Source organism: Aquila chrysaetos, chromosome 16, assembly GCF_900496995.4.
Source record: "Aquila chrysaetos chrysaetos chromosome 16, bAquChr1.4, whole genome shotgun sequence".
Taxonomy (NCBI): domain Eukaryota; kingdom Metazoa; phylum Chordata; class Aves; order Accipitriformes; family Accipitridae; genus Aquila; species Aquila chrysaetos.
In genome coordinates this window covers 16,171,297-16,190,520 of record NC_044019.1, presented here as the reverse complement: position 1 = coordinate 16,190,520, position 19,224 = coordinate 16,171,297, and the positions used below count along the sequence as shown (strand labels likewise).

The 19,224-nt window shown below is 33.0% G+C and overlaps 1 protein-coding gene across 1 annotated transcript in view; it reads left to right on the top strand.

Annotated features, from left to right (window-relative positions):
* PDE3B (phosphodiesterase 3B) overlaps positions 1-16,875 on the top strand; it is a 95,269-nt gene extending 78,394 nt beyond the window's left edge. Inside the window, 11 exon segments of the mRNA XM_030038359.2 lie at positions 1,677-1,887; positions 2,441-2,514; positions 3,036-3,139; positions 3,918-4,052; positions 6,174-6,285; positions 7,075-7,188; positions 10,066-10,265; positions 12,094-12,297; positions 12,704-12,865; positions 14,282-14,531; positions 14,874-16,875. Coding sequence (XP_029894219.1) covers positions 1,677-1,887; positions 2,441-2,514; positions 3,036-3,139; positions 3,918-4,052; positions 6,174-6,285; positions 7,075-7,188; positions 10,066-10,265; positions 12,094-12,297; positions 12,704-12,865; positions 14,282-14,531; positions 14,874-15,100 — 1,793 coding nt within the window. The 3' untranslated portion in view covers positions 15,101-16,875.
* Positions 16,876-19,224: the final 2,349 nt, after the last annotated feature.

Here is a 19,224-nt window from a genome sequence, read left to right as displayed (position 1 = left end):
TTGGATTGAGAGAGATGAATGCACTTTTTAATTTATTTAAAAAAAAAAAAAAAACAAACCCAAAGCAAACTCACCAGTTTTCTCTGTATTACTGATGGCTTGGTTGTTTCTCTTTCACTCTTCTAAACACAAGAAACATGCAAACTCAGGCCAGATCTGCATGTAAACGTGTTGTTGCACATTCTCAATGGTTCTGTCTTCATAAATAGCTGGGCTGCCTTCTGCACTTTTCTACTTTGAATCTTGCAGAAAATACAGAGTGCAATGATATACATTAAAACCTGTTGAATGTGTACATGTAAAAAGGATGAAATTAAGTAACCAATGTTAGAGTATTCATTTATTTTAGTTCTAGAGGGGAGTTTACAAATTGCTTCTCAACTTTCCAGATCTTTCTTTGCAGCAGTGAAGTGACATTTGCTTTCTAAAACTTCTATCTCTGCACCTAGCAATGTGGACTTTGAAAAATCTTGTCTTTTACTTTAACAAAATGTATTTACATACTACTTTTTGGGTGTGTAAGTCAAGTCAGTGTAGCCTGTGACACTGTTGGAAGTGTGTAATCTATGCATTCCTTATTTAAGGGCAATACTGTATATTCTCTTAGTAATTTGTTATCAGGCACTGTACAGTCATAAAACTTATGATGGAGTTTTTGCTTCATAGTTTGCAGCAGAATAAGTGATTCAGCTTTGGAAAGTCCACAGAATACCTCATTATTTTGCTCATGGGCACTTTATTCTTTTGATAAAAATATGTTTACAATGGCTATAACTTACTTCAGGCACTTGTAGAAAACCTGTCTTTTGTATATTTTCACAAAAGAAATAAATGATGCTTTGGCTTAATGCAAAATTTTGTTGTAAACTCAGGTTAGGCACAGAGTAGCCAAAGTCTGGATTTCCCAGCTTGCTTTCCTAGATTTCACAGACAGAAACCTGAAGTAAACCCTAGCTTACTGTTGGAACAGGAATGGGGAACTTCATGGACCTACGGAAGATCGAGTTTTGTTGTCTGTTTGTTTTTTATCTCTAATTACCCATGAGCAGACTTTAGATTCCCCCGCCGCCCCAATGGCTTATTAGGCAGATTTAGATAGATTATCATGCCAATTCAAAAAAGGTACATCACTGTCAAAAAAGGCCAGTATTTGCCCACTTCAATCCCTCACTTCAAAAAAATTATTACAACATTTTGGTTTTTTACTTTGTCTTTAAAAATGTCTCAAGCATATTTTTTCTTTATTGCAAAAAAATGAGGTAAAACATTTTTATCTAGGTCAGTTACCAATGCTGAATTGTTTTTGATGATTTTCTTTTTTCTGGAAAATTTAAAAAGCAATCCTGAATCAGAAAGGAATATGAAAAGTTTCAGCTACTGTTTAAATTTTGCCAAAGCTAAAAACCAAACCAAACCTTTGAAAGCCAGATGTTACAACACATTACATAGTTTGCCCATTCAGATGTGTAGCCTAGACTGCTGCAGAGTTGTACATCTCAAAACCTGGAATAGGTCTAGCTACTTTATATGTGTTTAACAATGTGAACTATACACCATGTTTTGAAAACTTGCACATTCTTTACAATTTATAAAGGTTCTTGTAGTTTAATTTCAGTCTTTCTAAACAGTAATGTTTTTATTGTAATCTGAACCCCATGTAATGTTTGTTTTGGAAGGTGCTTCTCCTGGCCTGAGTCCTGTGGGTTCACCTAGTCATGGATCTGTCTCCAGTGGGGCTTTCAGCAGCTGGTCACCTGTAGAATTTCCTGATACTGCTGATTTTCTTACAAAACCAAGCATTAATATACATAAGCCTCCAGGATACACATTTAGTTCTCCAGATTTTCAGCAGCAAGTTAAAACATCTGTAGGTTATATCTGTAGCAGGTACTGTAAACTCTGTTACGTTTTTAGTATGCGTTGAATATGCATTGAAAAGACTATAATTAAAATGAAAAAATATAACAAGACCTGTACATCTACTAGTATTGAAAAAAAGGCATAGGATCTCATAATAATCTGTAACTATATTATCCAGGAGAGACTAAAGAATGCTATATGTATGCCATTGATCTGAAATGGCTCATGCTTGAAAGCAGCAGTTATTGTAGAGTAATGATATTTTACAGATTTTTAGAAAAGGAGGACTTCCTACCTGGGAATTGAATTCTGTATTTCTGAATAGTTTCTAAATAATTAGCTCTACTTTATTAATTCATAGAGGTGAGTCCAGGGGAGGTGATGGTTGATTATTTTCTAAGTACGGACTAAATCTCTGTGTGCCAAATTTAGGAGAAAATGCTAAGGTCCTTGGTGGAGGAACCTTCAAAAGCATGCCTTTTTAAGAAAAGTAATTTGCAGATATTTTTCAGTACAACACAGCAGTAGCAAAAGAAGAAAATTACTTAATGTTGTAAATATTTTTCATGTATTCTGTAAGCTGTGGACATCAGATACTCAAGCCTGTTCCAACACCAGAACCAGAATTTGCAGAATATAAAGACAGAAAATCAGGTGGGATTTCAAAATAGATTAATATTTGATATAAACATCCTTTTTTTTTAAAAGCAAATTAAATTAAAATTTTTATATTTTTACATGAAATTTTTCCTATACTTTAAGTAACTCATATGCATATATTTTATTTTAGCTTGTGACTTAGGATAATCAAGATAAACTAAAATATTGTCTGCCTCAGAGTAAGGATTTTATAATAGGCTTCCACTGATAGCTTTATAGTTCTGTACTCCATATATCAAACAAGTTCTCTGCCATCTCAGCTAAACTAATCACTGAACCAATTTTTGCAAGTAAAAAGTTATGCTTCTAGCTTTTCTCAATCTTGAAATAGGTTTTGTCTATTAAATTTTGTCCTTTACAACCTTTTTGTTGTTAAATTCTTAAATAAAAATGGTTTAGAAACAAGCTGTTACTTATTTCTGTGAAGAATCTGTATGATCAGTTTGAGAATTATTAGACAGCAGTAATTTACAAATAAATTATTGATATGGTATTATGTATGTATTTTCTTTAAGGTGAAATTGGAAGTGCTAGTGTTTCAAAAGAATCTTTCCACCATACAGAGAAGAAAAAAGATGAAAGGAAGGAAATGATCAATCAAACACAAAATAATCTGCTTGTAAGCATGTAATTGAAAAAAAACTTCCAATAACTTTTATCAATACAGTATTTCTTTATCATTTCTAACATGCTGTAAAGAGGTCTGCATTGCTAAGAATTGTAATTTCTGAAGGGAAATGTTGCATCAGTGGAATTCAAATTTTCATTTAACAATTGTGTATTTCCAACTTGCATAAATTTCACTAGCAAATGACAAGAAAGATGGTGATTGTATTAATTTTTTTGTTGACCAAAATTAATTTGTGTAGTTTTAATGTTGATAGTATGCTCCAACAGTTTGGCTAGTATTTTCTCTTGGAAGTTTATGAAAGATGTGGCAGTTTCAGTGAGACTTACAAATGAATGTTCATACAGTGCAATGTATTGGAAGAGCAGGGAGACAAATGGTTTAAGCTTTACTAACATTTTGGGTTTATACATCAATTTTTTTAAAGCTTGTTTAATTAATGAACTGTTAAAGGTCAGTAAATATTTTGTTAGCCTATGCATATTTTTGCGTTGTTTTATTAACTCAGCTTGTTTAAAAAGAAATAAGAATGAAAATTTAGCACCATCTTAGAAAGCCCTGGAATCTGCTGCCCCAAAATATGAAAAGTCAAGCCCTTAACTGTGCTATTTGTACTATTGATTTATGATTATCTCATAGCCATAGTTACATCACCATTCAATAAGTTCAATAATGATTTATCATTTTCTTGGCTTTTTTTGCCAATACAACTGACAAATTAGTTTTCATTGTTATTTTAGAGATGATAAAATATCTTACTCTCATACAGGTAGAGCAGAGTCCTACATCAGAAACAATGGTATTAGACCATGATTCACTAATGGAGAAGATGAACAATTGGAATTTCCAAATTTTTGACCTTGTACAAGAAATGGGAGATCAGTCTGGAAGGATCCTTAGCCAGGTTTGTTGTCTTTTATTATATGAGGGAGGGTGTGTAAAGCTGTTGTGCTTTATATATTTTATTTAAACTGTGAAGAAGTTTTGCAGTCAACATATTTATGAATGCTAACTTGAAAAGTAGAAATATCATTTCTCATGTACTCCATTTCATTGTAAACCATAAAAAGTGATCGATCTATAGACAACTTGCTCCAAATTTTATCAATTTTACTCTCAATGTAAAAATAGGTTAGATTCACACTTACTAGGTTTCATAGTAATATGTCATTTCCTATGAAAAATTGTCTCCTGCTTTCAGAATTAACTACCTTGTTTGTCAACCATTTCTTTTTTCTTTATTTCAGTAAAATATTTCTGCCAGAGCTACACCTGTGGGGGAAGAGAAGTGATCTTTTAGGCAGTCTTTTGCCTCTTGATCCTACAAACAATGGGATTTTTTTTCCATGCTGCTTTCTGCATGTAGTATCCCTTTTATCTCTTTCTGACTTATTACTAAGCTCTTTTGTGCAGTTTTATGTTGTGCTGAAGCCAATCTACTGGCAGGTGCAAAAGTATGATCCTGTTTGCTCTCCCCCAGCCTCTCCCATTCATCAGTGTCATCTGGAAGCTTCTGTTTCTTTCTTTATACTGGATTTAGCAATCATGGAGCTATAGTATGAGCTGGATTTGCTTCTGATCTGACCTCAAAATATTTTTATTGCCAGTACCTTAGTTTCCTACCCTGGAGTAGAATGCATGTTACTCTTGTTCACGGGTAGTGTCAGGAACAATCAGCTGGAGGGAAGGAAACAGGTTATAAGTACTCAGGTGCAGTTGGAACCATAGGCCTGCACCTATACTGAAGACAGGAAAAAACAATGGGGATAATTTCATTTTTGTCATTACACACTGCCTTTTCTTTCATAATACACAATACTCTGGGTATGGTTTTAAATCTTCTATTAGTCTTGTTTGATCAAATGTTTTCAGGTCTTTTGTCACCTCAGTTAGCGACAACTGTTAAGCTACAGACTGGAATGCTGTAATCCACTTCTGAGTGGTGTTTTTACTGTAGTATACTAGTACTCTGTGATTCACATTAGCTTGCAGTTCATTTGTGTGCAATCTAGGGGATAGTTCAAACTTGTAAGTACTTAACTGTGCAGGTTTATACTTAACTCTACCAGAATTTCTGTATCAGTTCTTCCTGATATTGTATGTATGTGTGCTACTCGTCCTTCTCCTCCCACCCCAGTCATTTTGTCTCTTGTGCTGTAAGCATCTGATACACACTTAAGAGTCAATTAAAACCTGTATTTTACCATCATAAGTTGTAAGGTTCTCAGATTGGGTATGTGTAAGGGGAATGGTTGGGGTAGGTAGAAGGAGGGATGTCCCCTCATTTTGCTCTCATATTCCTTTGAGCACCTCCCACATTTCAGAATGTATTCTTTCTCGCAAGTGTCTGGGAAAGAAGTGACAAAAATGAGTAGCAGTGACTTGTTTTGAAAAGCTTTCTTAATATTTTCAGTCTTGGGTGTATTAGGTCTTTGTAGTCACTAAGCTCTACTTGTAAAATGTAATATATTTGCACAGTATATACATGTGTGGGTGTTCTGAGTACATTTTTGAAATATTTTTTCATTTACCAGCTAGCTTTGTTAAAAATAGCCAAGATAAGTCATAATGAATAAAAGAAATAGGATGTCTTCGCCAAAGTCTCAAAAATAGTATTTTTTTTATATTAATGGCTCTGCTACTATAGTTAAGTAATTTGAATTTTTGAATAACAAGTAAGAATATAGATTTCTTCTTTTTAGGTCATTAATGGAATAAAGCATGAGTTCTTTATCATTATGAAAATTTTGGAGAATATTATTAAAAATAATCAGTTGTGCATAGAATTTATCAGTAAAGAAAAAGCTTTTATTATTCCGTATTTTAGAGCATGATAAAAATCCACATTTTTGTGTTAAAAAAATCATTAAACATATCTCTCTGACCATAGCTTTCAGATAATCTTTAATGGAATTTCAGTAACTTCCATCTCCATCAGCAAGCAAAATTTTAAAAACAGGAATATTTTTAAAGTTGAAAAAGAATATGCTTAGGTATACTAAAATTCATTTTAATATGTATTTAGGTAACTTATACCTTGTTTCAAGACACTGGTTTGTTTGAAATTTTCAAAATCCCAACTCAAGAATTCATGAATTACTTCTGTGCACTAGAAAATGGCTACCGAGATATTCCCTGTAAGTACTATCCAATTACATAAGTTTTTCTTTTGTATTAGTGTATCTCCTTTAGTGTATGTATTAGTTTAATGTTTAATACACAGGTGGACAATGTCTGAACTTAGTATATTTTTAATTAATACATTTGTCAGAATTTAGAACTGATTTAATGAATTGCAGCAAAAAATTGGTGGACTCCAAAACTGAATTTGTTAATATGTAGGTTGAATATAATCTTAAAGAATTTGAATGAGTAATTGAATCAAACACACTGAAGTCAATGGGAGAATATTTGCTGATTTAACAAAAATTTGGTTTAGGCCTGTTATAGAATAATAAGAAACTATAGAATTTTGACAGTAATTATTCATCTTGCTGTTTAGGGCAGACAAATTTATTGGAAAACAAAAGAAAACAAAAAACCAAACCCTGTCTGTGTTGTCCCTACCCTCCCTCCCACCTACCCTGTGTCACAGATGTTTGAACCAACCCAGGTGCTTGTAGGTATCAGATTGGAAGCTACGCTAGTGGCTCACCATTGCTGATTTAAAAGGCTATTTAATCCCTTCCTGACTCTCAGCTAGGATGAAGCATGCTTAGAGGATGTTTGATGTTTATGTAACTTGTTTCTTAAAAATGTTTGGTGATACAGCCTCTGCTAACAATTTAAATTCAATTTTTCCTTTATATTTACTCAAAATCTCCCTTACAGTAAATGTGGTACGTTACATTTCTTTTTTCTTTCTATTTGTTCCTTTTGATTATATTTCAGATAATATTTTTTTATTATATTTTGATAATTTTCAGATCACAATCGTATACATGCCACAGATGTTCTTCATGCAGTATGGTATCTGACAACACGGCCCATTCCTGGATTTCAGCAAATTCATAATGAGCATATCATGGAAAGTGATATGGGTATGTATTCACACAGGTTATTTTTTACTTTTGCTGTAAGAAAGTTTTAATGAAACTATATTAGGTAAAACAAATTACTCTGGAAGAAAATATCTAATTATGCTTATCACTCAAATATTTTTTTGTATTTTAATATAAGCCAGTAGGAATACCACAATGTTAGTACACGCCATTAAGAAATATGCAGTAGATTTTTAGAAAAATTATTAGATTAATAGTGTTTAGTTTGTTAGCCAAGAATACAGGTTCACTTAATAAATTTTCTATGCTGAATGAAACCTCTGTATACTGCTACAGTCAACGTATTTTTAGCATTTGAAATACATTAGACTAATATTTCTTAACTTTATTGGGAAATTAAATAGAACAAAAAAAAAATACCAAAGTCAAAGTATTTAACTTAATTGAAGTTCTCCTTAATGGTTTTAGTGTAAAAATTAGTATTTCAGGATTTTGTATTAGATATCACATGCAGACATTCAGACATTGAAGTGACTACCCTAACAATAACTGCATAAGAGCATCCCTGAAAGAGAAATAAAGACTTCAAATTCAAATTTTTTTACGTTAGTTCTAATGAAGCTTGTTTTTGTGTTGTCTGCGACTTAATGGAATTAACTTTTAAATTTGTAGTTTTTACTAAAATATATGCTGTAAGTAAAGTATAATTTTTCTAAACATAAACCTTTATACTAAAATATATGTATTTAAGAAAAATAAAATCGGGAAGTCAAGCACGGGGAAATCAAGCACTCTCTAAGAACTCTGTCTTAGATGTGCAGTAAAACAAGACAAGATGCAAGTTGTGGCTTTTAAAGGGCTGTAATTTTAAGAAGCAATTTGTTCTGTACAGTTCACATCATACAGTGTATGTTATTTCTTCCTTACTAATTAGCCCCTCTGCTGGCACCTTTCTCTTTTACGAAGTTTGTCCACATCCACTGATTATACCCTATTGCATTTTCTTTCTCTAAGTGTTAAAAGGGTTGGGACTGGAGACTTGACTGGAGGAAAGAAAAATGATAAAAATCCTTTTGTTTCCCTTTACAAAAAAAGTAAAATTAAAATAAGAAATTTTAGTTTTATTGTTTTGGAACTCTTCCAGTATAAAAGTTACTAGGATTTTTAATCCTCGCTTATGCTATTAGGGCAAAAGAGGCCCTTTTTATTATGCAGTGATGAAATAAGTACTATTGCTTTTTTTTTTTTTTTTTTTTTTTTTAAGTAGTGACTTTGTCCAGGGGAAAGAGGAGAATAAAACTGTGAATCTCCTTATCATGCAAGTATTTCTAACTTAATGGTTTAGTTCCTTTTGCAGTAGTTTCCACTGTCCCCTGAGCTTTTCCTATAGGTCTGCAAGTCCAAGAAATGGGCCAAGTATAGAATTACTAAGGGAGATGCTGATTGATCCTTTCTTGGCCCTATTGAGGTTGGAGAGAAACTGTAGAATGCTCTTTTAGTACTGTCATTTTAAGAAGGGAATGAAATTCCAGGTCTGCATAACAGCAGGAGGTCTTTAGCAGCATGACAGTAAGGGGAAGGCGTAAGAAGTGACAGAGGCCTTAACAGTAATGTGTAACCATTGGTATCCATGTGGATTTTCCAGGATCTGTAGTTTGGACTCTGAGATGTACATTTTTGCTAGTTTTTCTCCTTCTCTTCATTCCCTCCCATGGAACAAATACCTAAAAGTGCATTTTAATAATTAAAAGCTTAGATTGTTATGGTTGCTTTCTAATCTAAATGGCAACTCTACTGCAATCAAGAGACATAGACTAGATGGCTGGTGTCCCTTGTTCCCCTAGATTGCCCCTTCTGTGCTTGCTGAAACATTCCTCTGAACAGCCTTCTGCAGCACAAGAGAACTGTAGCTGCAAAGAGGTGACTTCCTCTGTTTTATGTCTTCTAAGGTACCATACAGTTTCAAGGACCAAAGCAAATCTTTTATTCCTTCCTCCCCTCTTCTGATGAGGGCAGCAAGTGTGGATATCTGCCCCATACATATTGCCAAAAGTGTAAAGTCTACATTTCTTTTTCTAAAATTGCATGGCAAGAGTGAGCTCTGACTGTGGTGAATTAAAAATACTTATTTTTCTTGATTATGACTGTTCAAAGTTCTTCTGAACTTTTTTTGTGTGAATTTTTGAATAACAAGTAAGAATATAGATTTCTTCTTTTTAGGTCATTAATGGAATAAAGCATGAGTTCTTTATCATTATGAAAATTTTGGAGAATATTATTAAAAATAATCAGTTGTGCATAGAATTTATCAGTAAAGAAAAAGCTTTTATTATTCCGTATTTTAGAGCATGATAAAAATCCACATTTTTGTGTTAAAAAAATCATTAAACATATCCTTTATTTGTGTGAATGATAGTTACCCCTCAGCATTATGATGGGAAATCTTGTCTGAAAAAATGGATCCTGAGGTATATCTGCATGTAGTACTAGGTAAAGGATTTGTTTTAGAACAGGAACATTCAGCTTTCCAGTTTTGGCACACTTCTTGCAGGCTCCACAATGTCCTGTAGGATTTTGCCCTCCTTGTGTAATGTCATGAAACAGCTGAAACTTTTTATGTATTTGTAAGACTACATGTACCCTTCTGGACAACCTGTGTGGCCGTGATGAATTTATGACTTACTGGCATTTCAACTTTTCTTCAAAATTGCTGGTTTATCTATAGACAATAGTATGACTTTTTAAAAAAAGTATAAGTCTGTCTTTGCCAATTATTCAGCTCCACAATTACAAGGATAATTATATTAAGATTATTTTCACAACAGTATATGGCTGAGTCATTTAAAATGTATTAAAAATATGAATGAAATAATGTTGTGCAAAAATATTTTATGTTTGTATTTTCAATTTTCTTAGATGAAGCCAGTGGTATTGCCCCTGTTAGAGTCAGCTATATTTCTTCAAAAAGTTGTTCTATTGCTGATGACAGTTATGGTTGTCTGGCATCAAACATTCCTGCTTTGGAATTGATGGCTTTATATGTAGCAGCTGCCATGCACGATTATGATCATCCTGGTCGTACAAATGCTTTTCTAGTGGCTACAAATGCACCTCAGGTAAGAAATTCTTTAACCAGAAAATTATTTGTCTGTATCTGAAATCAGAATAATGAAAAATTTTCTCTTCTATATCCCTAATGTAGCCAGTTTAGGATCATTTGCCCAATTTAAGAAACAGGGAAATTAATTTATACTTAACTTGTATAATACTTTTTTTCTTTCTGATACATTCTAATGTGTTTTGTACATATTGGTTGTGTATGTGTGTAAAAATAATTTTCAATTTACAAAATTGAAAATAATAACATAAATCAATGCAGGTAAGAGTAAAAGATTATTTCCTAGAGAGCTGGCCCTAGGACTGTCTAAGCAGCTAATTCATGGATATCTTACATTTTGGGAGACCTCTGAAATCATAGTGGTATCAGCAATTACCATAAAAACACATGTTTCTCTAATAGTCCAATTAACTGCATCGCCTAGTCTTTGTATTTCTAATTAGTCCTGTATGGTAAATAGCTATTACCTTTAAGGGAGTATGAGTAAAATAAGAAGAAATTGGTAAGGCATCCTTGCTTTTATCTCCCATATTCAACTTTGTTGTTAGAACAGAGAGTAGAAAGAAGGGAGATGCTATGCTCTTCAGGGTCTAAAAGGCTACGACAAAATAGGTAAAGAAGGGTAAAGCTAAACAAAATAGCAGATAGGAAAAAAAAAAGGTGGGGCAGGGAAGAATTGGAAGGAAAAGCACGGAAGAAAAGATGCCTAAACTGCATGGTGAAATAGTTTTATCTGAAGAGTGGAATATTATCTGGGGAAGAATATTTATGATGGCTATTTGGATCGCTCTTAATAAGTTAGAGACAAGAAACTTAAATAATAACAACAACATCAACAGCAACAATAATAATAGTAAGTCAGAAACCAATACAACTTGTCAGGAGATGGATACTTCAAAAGTGAACTTTCCAGTCAGTTTTCAACAATTCCTTGTTGCAAAAAAAGTTTAGGATGTAGGCAGTTATGTATTTCTGCTGAAAGCAGTATACAAGGAAGAATAAAAACAAACAACACAGACATTGATCTCCAATTTTCAAAAATACACATGTTCATTTTGTTAATGATCTTTTCCTTTCCGCAAAACATAAAGATTATTTTTGCAGTTTTCCAAATAATTTTTTTCAGGTCCTATTTAATCTATATTCAATTATTTTCTAGGATGTTTTGTATAAACACAGAAGTTGTGAGTAAAATCTACTACTGTTTTAATATTTTAATTAACTCATTTGCAGTTAAAATGTATTCATCAGCATTAAACGTAGCACATTGAAAACTAGTGATAGTCCACACTATTTTGCGTTAACCACAGTTCTTATAGGCTTTGGAGTTCTTTTTGTGTTTTTTTTAAACAATACTGGAATTAAGAGGAATTAAAAGCATATACTTAGATCTGGGGTGTGGTTTGGTTTGTTTGGTTGGGTTTTTTATGTCAGTGTGTGTGCTCCACACATACTTGCCAAGGGTCTGAAGTCTACATTTTAAGTGGTTTGTGTATGTGTGCCTACAGTGTGAATGTAGATGTCAGTAAGACATCATTAAGGACTTTCAAGGAAAGAAAAAGCTTTGCTAATTGTTTGGGTTTTTTTTTTCTCATCTGCCATTTTTGTTTCACTTTAACCTTCAAAACTAGAAGGCAAAGCATCATTTCCAATGGTTGGGGTTTTTTTGTTTTGGTTTTGGTTTGTTTTTTTTTTTTTTAATTAAGTCTTGTTTCTGACTAGCCCTTAAGCTTCAGAATATTTAATTATAATTTTAAATCTTTGCTCTGACACTTATGATTCTCTTTCTCTCTTTTTTTTTTTTTTTTTTTTTTTTTTTTCCGTAGGCTGTTCTCTACAATGACAAATCGGTCTTAGAAAATCACCATGCTGCTTCTGCCTGGAATCTTTTCTTATCACAACCAGAATACAACTTTTTATCAAATCTTGATCATGTAGAATTCAAGCGTTTTCGTTTCTTAGTGATCGAAGCAATCCTTGCCACAGATCTCAAGAAGCATTTTGATTTCCTTGCAGAATTTAATGCCAAGGTTTGTTACATTTTAGTTTCTGCACTGAGCTTGTCATGATATATTGATGTTAATGTTGCTACTCAGTAGTTGTTAGTATTAATAACTTGCATCTAAAGTTTTATGTTATTTAAATTTAGGTTACAAAAAAAAGCAAATAGAGTGTTTCCTTTGTACAAACCAATTGTAGATTGTTTTGTAGATTGCCTAATAAGCCTAGCAGATGTTACTCAGGGACCCACAGGAGAACACGATCATATCTCCCATATCCATCTTCTGAGAGATAGTAAATGACTTTTTTTTACTATATAAAACAAAAAAAGATATAGAAAAATTAATGCAAGTGTCTGTTGTGCAAAGCCTGAAAAAAACCAACCCCATTGATGAGTTTTAACTTAATTTTTAAAAATGTACATGCTCAATCCAGGTCAATGATATCAACAGTCATGGTATAGAATGGAGCAATGAAAATGATCGCCTACTAGCCTGTCAAATATGCATCAAACTGGCAGATATTAATGGCCCAGCAAAAGTTAGAGAGCTGCATCTGAAATGGACAGAAGGCATTGTTAATGAGTTTTATGAACAGGTGGGTATAGAAAGTGTAATTTACTCTTTCTTTAATGACAGGCAAATGATCAGTTCTTTGCATTAGCAAATGTATAACTAAATTAAACATTATTCCTTGTGTTAAATCTTCAAGTAAGGTATTTCCATCTTCTCTTTCTGAATACTGAAAATTTATTTTTATAGGTAGGATACTAACATAATCTCTTACTTTTTATCAATTGTGTTAGAAGCTTGAAAACAAGCTCCCTGCCAATGTTGTCCATTTTTCAGATATTAGTTTATTTTCTTTTGGTTTTTTTTTTTTTCATAGGATGAAGCTGATTAAACCAAAATAACTTGTTCCACTTTGGGAAATTAAGTTCACTGGTATGTTTCCAGGTCAAAGAATATGTATACAATCCACAAGACTGGAAATGTATATTCAGCTAACTCTTAGTGCAAAGACAGAGGATATTTCAAAACTTTCAAAATTAAATATTAAAAATACACAGTAGTAACTAACAGTATTAAAATGGAAATAAGATTTTTACAGTGGAACCTTGATAAATAATCCTATCAAGATTAACTGGAAAAAAGCCTGAAAATTTGTGGCCTATGTTTACATTTACAACTTCTGTAAGACCCCAAAATATATTCTACATTTCTACTCTGTTATTTTTCTGTAGTCAGCCTTCTGAGGAGTTAACTATTTATGAGGCAACAACCAAGGATTGAAAAATACTTTTCAAGCTAGGAAGATAAAAGTAAACAACAAAATCACTTGGGAGATTTAAGCAATAGCAATAATAATCTGAAGTGCTTACACTTACTGTAAGACCTTAGTATTCTAAGTTGCTGCTTTAGGAAAAACTTTTTTGAAAAACTATCAGGTCCACAGAAGTGCTGAGACAAGTGATTATAACTCAGAGTTCTGTAGGAGCAACTGTTCAATTTTTTCTTCTCCAGTTTATAAAATGGGAAAAAACCCCAAACCACTTTATTCTGGATGTTATAGTTCATTTCATTTTTCTATGACTTTGGGGGGAAGCCATTTACCAGAATGCCTTACTCTAGCTGATTACTTTCCCATTTTCTCTGTTCATCAGCTCAGCATTTGAAGTCAAAACTCTGCCTACCCTGAAGCCTGTAAAGGCTTGCCTGTAAAGGCCAAGGAATAGCAGCTCCAGTAGAACTAGGTCTGCATCCATGCACAAGGGTATCTCGCAGCAAAGCTGAAGGGAGGATTATGGGCTATGCAAGTCTGAGCTATAATGTGTCTTTATTTTAAATTGGCCTAATTACATTTTCATTCACTTAGTCTATACTATTATTGCCTCTAGTAAAAAGATACAATGCATGTGATGTTTACTTGGTTCCATAAAAGTAATCTTTAAAATAAAAAATTCAACTTAATTTTGTGAGTTCTGATAATTTTTTTTTTTCATTTCTCTTTCAGGGTGATGAAGAAGCAAGTCTTGGATTACCTATAAGCCCCTTCATGGATCGTTCTTCTCCACAGCTTGCAAAACTGCAAGAATCTTTCATCACTCACATAGTTGGCCCCCTTTGTAATTCCTATAATGCAGCTGGGTTACTTCCAGGGCAATGGGTTGATGAAGAGGAGGAGGATGCAGAAAGTACTGAAGATGATGATGGAGCACAGTTAGAGAGTGATGATGATGAAATGGAAGATGATCTTATTTTAAGTAAGTTTCTGTATTTCAGTCGGCGCATATGGTTGTCATTTAATAGATTCAGACGTAGCAATGAGGGTTGAAATTGTATAGTACGATTATTGTAGATTTTGCGATTGTGCTACTTCATAAATTTTACTCTTTTAATAAAATTTTTGTTAATACCAGGAGACTTGCAATTTGAAACAGAAACTCATTGTTATCCTTTGCCATGTCCGTATTTAAATATTCTGAATAAGCATCCATGGTTTTTGCTCAAATTTGCATCTCTCTTACAACGTACCATTGGTTTTGTATGTGTAAAATACAATTACTTTGAATCTCAAACAATCAAATGTGCTTATAATTTTACAGAAGCTCAAAGAAAAAAAGGTAGACGAGTATTTTGCCAGCTAATACACCATCTCAGTGAAAATCACAAAATATGGAAGAAAATGATTGAAGAGGAAGAAAAAAGTAAAGCTGAAGGAGCTAAACTGCTGACTGAGATCTCATCTTTACCTCAGGCAGATGAAATTCAGGTTATTGAGGAAGCTGATGAAGAAGATGAGCGACAACTAGGAGAAGACAAGACATGCTAAGAAAACTTCAGTGGTGTCCAATATGATGATAGCCTATTTTTTTTTTCCACTGTGCTGACTTTAGCCTGACACAGTTCACATAAAATTGAAAGGCCTTAATACTGTGAGAGGATTCTTTCTACTCTAGTGGAATCCCACTCCTATGCACTTTTGCCACACAAAATATGAAACTTTATTGAAATATTGAGTATTGTATACCCTGATGCAAAGTTCTTTATGCCTTAGTTGGTATAAAATATCCTGATATAATGCTGCCTTGCTGAATATGGAACTCTTATTTTCCTTGAGGTACCTGAAATTTTAAAAACATTCAGTGACTTCAATTACCAAAGTGGCAAGAACTTTATGCTAACAAGGAAGGGTGGGATGGATCCTAATATTGTCTTGAGTTGTTTATTTCATGTTGGTTTTGAACATGAATGAGAAAAAGTCTGTGCCTATATGAAAACTATGTTACTGTTGCAGTGCAAGCCTGTTGTGGGGTGTCTACTTAGTGCAGTAGTGTGCTTAATGTAGTCATCTCAGAGCAACTGTTCAAGGACTGTGACATAAATGCTGAATTCTGATATTTGTGGTTTAAAAAAGAAAAAAATCCAGGTGCATCTATTTCTGATGCTTTTTTATTATTGTGCATAATCTGATGTTTTATTTTTGCAGAAAATATTCAGGTTTGCAGTGGGTGTTCATGATAATTCATTGAATACAGGGCCATTATCATCTGTTGCCTTGCTGTTTTGTGGTAGAACATTAAAAACATGTTCAGCTACTTAAATTATTAATGAATTTTATTCTTTTAGTCATAATGGTATATTTCCTGCCCTTACTCAGGTTCCTGTTTAAAAACAAGTCAACCACATCATAGATTTTTATCTTGCACCAATTTCCAGTATTAAATTTTAAGAAAATATGATCGTATTTCATTTATTCTTTGTATGTAAAACTTTAGGAGAATTAAAGATTTTTTTTTTTTTTTTTAATAGACATAAACTACTGTTTCAAAATGGCTGGTGTATTTTTATGTGCCCCACGTCTTTTTTCCGCCATCACAACCATAGCTTATATTGCCTTCAAGTTTGATGTACATCCTGAAAAATATATATATGGAAAGCAGAATGTGAAAACTTTGTGTAAAGCCTAATAGTAAGATAAACATCACTGTACTATATTCCATTTTAGATTGTTGAGTTTTTAAATAAGAAACTTAGACATTCCACACAAATGTATTTTTAGGAACACTACCATTGTAGGTCTAATTAAAAAAAAAAAAAAAAAAAAAAAAAAAAGAAAAAAGGGCATAAATTAGGCTACAAGTATGTAAGCAAGCCACAAATACAGCTAGATTTAAAAGTGCACCTTTTAGTACTAAACATTTATATGCTGGGCAGTTGAATTGAATAAAAACAAATGCACACACGTGCAAGTTGCTAAATGTATCTTAGCATATTTGTGTTTACATTTACATCAGTTGACTTGAAAAAAAGGTAACATTCCTAAGATAACCTTGTGTAAATTGTATTGCGCTATTTTACACAAACAAATTTTTATTCTGCTCTTTGATTGGCCAGTTTAAATAACTGAAAGGAATTTTTTTTATTTTCCACTAATAAGCTTTTTGTTGATCCATTTAGAAGACCACTGAAATGTGCTTTTGCTATTTTATATATTCAGTGCCAAATCCCCCTTTGCTGCCATTATTACTATCACTGCATTTTTTGTAACACAAGCAGTGTTAAAACCAGATATTTCTGTCATTAATAAAATGTTGCACTATTGAAGCTGGCACTTATTGATCACTCACTTGTATTTTACATTTGTTGTTCATATATTTTCCTAACATAATTTGAAGACTACAGAAATTATGCTCATTTCAGTATGCTGTATTCTCAGCATTTATGTGTTTGTATATAAAAAAATCACTTTAATACTGTTTAGTTTCATTTTGCTTTGACTGAAAAAAGATGCAAATGAGCTTGTCTAAAGTTAGTTATATTATTTTACATTACAGTTTTCCATTTAGTTGCCTGTTAAGAAATTATTATTAAAAACTAATATAAAAAAAGAATAAGAAGGTAAAAATAATACTTTATCTTTTACTAAAGCATTGGCAGCATTTATATCTGGGGACAACTTTGCCAGCAACTTCAAATCTCAGGTTTCCCTTAAACTCTTTAGAAATACTGAAGCAATTTTAAAATTCAGAAGTAAGTGTCAAACCTCAGTGTTTAATAAACTATAATGCTAATATGTATTTCCAACTAGATATTTTCAAGTTACAATAGCTTGTTTCAAAGATATGTTTAATTATGAATGTATTTTAAATCCCCTTTAAAATGTCTGTTATTTATGTATACATAATATGTGACTAATTGTTACTCTAAGAGCAAGGGGAAAAGAATGTACAAATGTCATCAAAGGTTTGTTCAGGGCATGTTTGCAGAATTGGATGTAACTGTAACTGAAGATGTCTTAATCTTTCAAATGGTAATGGAGGGTCATTTGAATGTTGATTGAGCTGTTGTCAACAGTAATATATCTCCATATAAGGCATATCACTCTTATGCTGTTAACAACTCACTGAGAAATTACAACCAATTTAAATCTGTGATCACACTTCAATTCACAGCTACCAAGGGATGCTAAGGAGCACAGAAAAGCACACAAAGAACACAATTAAAATACTTTCTAAAGCAAAACTCACCAATTTTTTTTTTTTTTTGAAGTAGGCCAAATTAGCTTACGTTGAATTAATGCTGCTACCAGTAGATATACCTTTTATGGATAATATTCTCAGGTTTAAGTAAAGTCTTCAGCCCCTTTCCTATCAAGAGCCTCCCATGGCCTCATTGCCTTCTTTTACAATGTATGTTGGATTACTTGTTCCTGTGCATACAGAACTAGATTACAAAGTTTTCTGGAAGGACCCAATTCCCTCCATGCCTCTGCAGACCTCTGGATGTTATGGTGGTGCTAAACTAATCAAAATGAACTACTTGGATCCTCTTCCCATGAGTTCTTCCTCCATGACAAAGCTAGATGGTGTGTCTAATATTCAAAATGAAAGGACTAGTGTAACATTACTTGAGGTAAGTCCAAATTAACAAAGTTTGCCCAAGACCTGATTTGCTCTGTACATAGAATCATTTCTTCTCTGTACTTCTTGGATTCAATTTTAACTACAACCAGTGGCAGGTGAATCAACAAAAGGAGTTAGCAAAATTCAAGAGCTCACTTATAGCTTTGGTGCTTCCTCCTGGGCAGGCATAGTTGAAGCTGGGCTTCTCGTTCCTCTAAAAGTATACACAGAATTTGAGGTAATCCGGTGTGTGGCACTAACATTCACAGGGCAGTACTTTCCCTTTTGTCCAAAAAACATTTGAGAAGGTGTGAGAGGTGCAGAACTGGAAGTGTCTCATACACTCGTGAGTGTGAGATCAGGAATCCCAGTCTGAGAGACATGTTTTGGAGTAAAAGAATGGAATTAGCTTAGGTGATGAGAATTAGAAAGGAGACATAAGGAGGGCATACGCACACACATAAAAGATATGTTCTTACTCAGAAGAGACACTGTTTATTTTTTCATGCCAGTTCATTGTCTTCAAAAGAATATGGAAACAGGATATCTTTGGTAAGTCAGAATATTTGGATTGTTAGAAATGAAATGAAAATAGAAATGAAAATTGAAGGATACTACTACTAATGGTACAACTATCATAACTTAAATTGTGATGCAAGTTTAAGAAAATGGATTTTTCTGTGGCTAATAAAGATTAGATAAGAGAAAATAAATACACAAAGTTGATTAAATGAGGTACAAAAAGTATGATCAAGGCAGTGTTTTATTTTGCCTTTTTTTCCTCCAGCTTTTCTCAGAATTGTGTTTCTGGACAACGTGCTTCTTCATGTCTGTGTTAAGGCAAATGAGGTAATGAATTGCTTTTATTTTTGCAATGAAGAATTTTCCTTTCGATATCTTCTGAAGTAAGCCTTTAACCTGCTATAAGAATCATACTGCAGATTCTCAGAGATGAAGCTGGCAAAAGGACATAACTGTTAACTGGTCCCTATCTGATGTTAATATAATAGGGCCATAAGCAATTAGTACTTTTGTTCTCTGCTAAATGAGA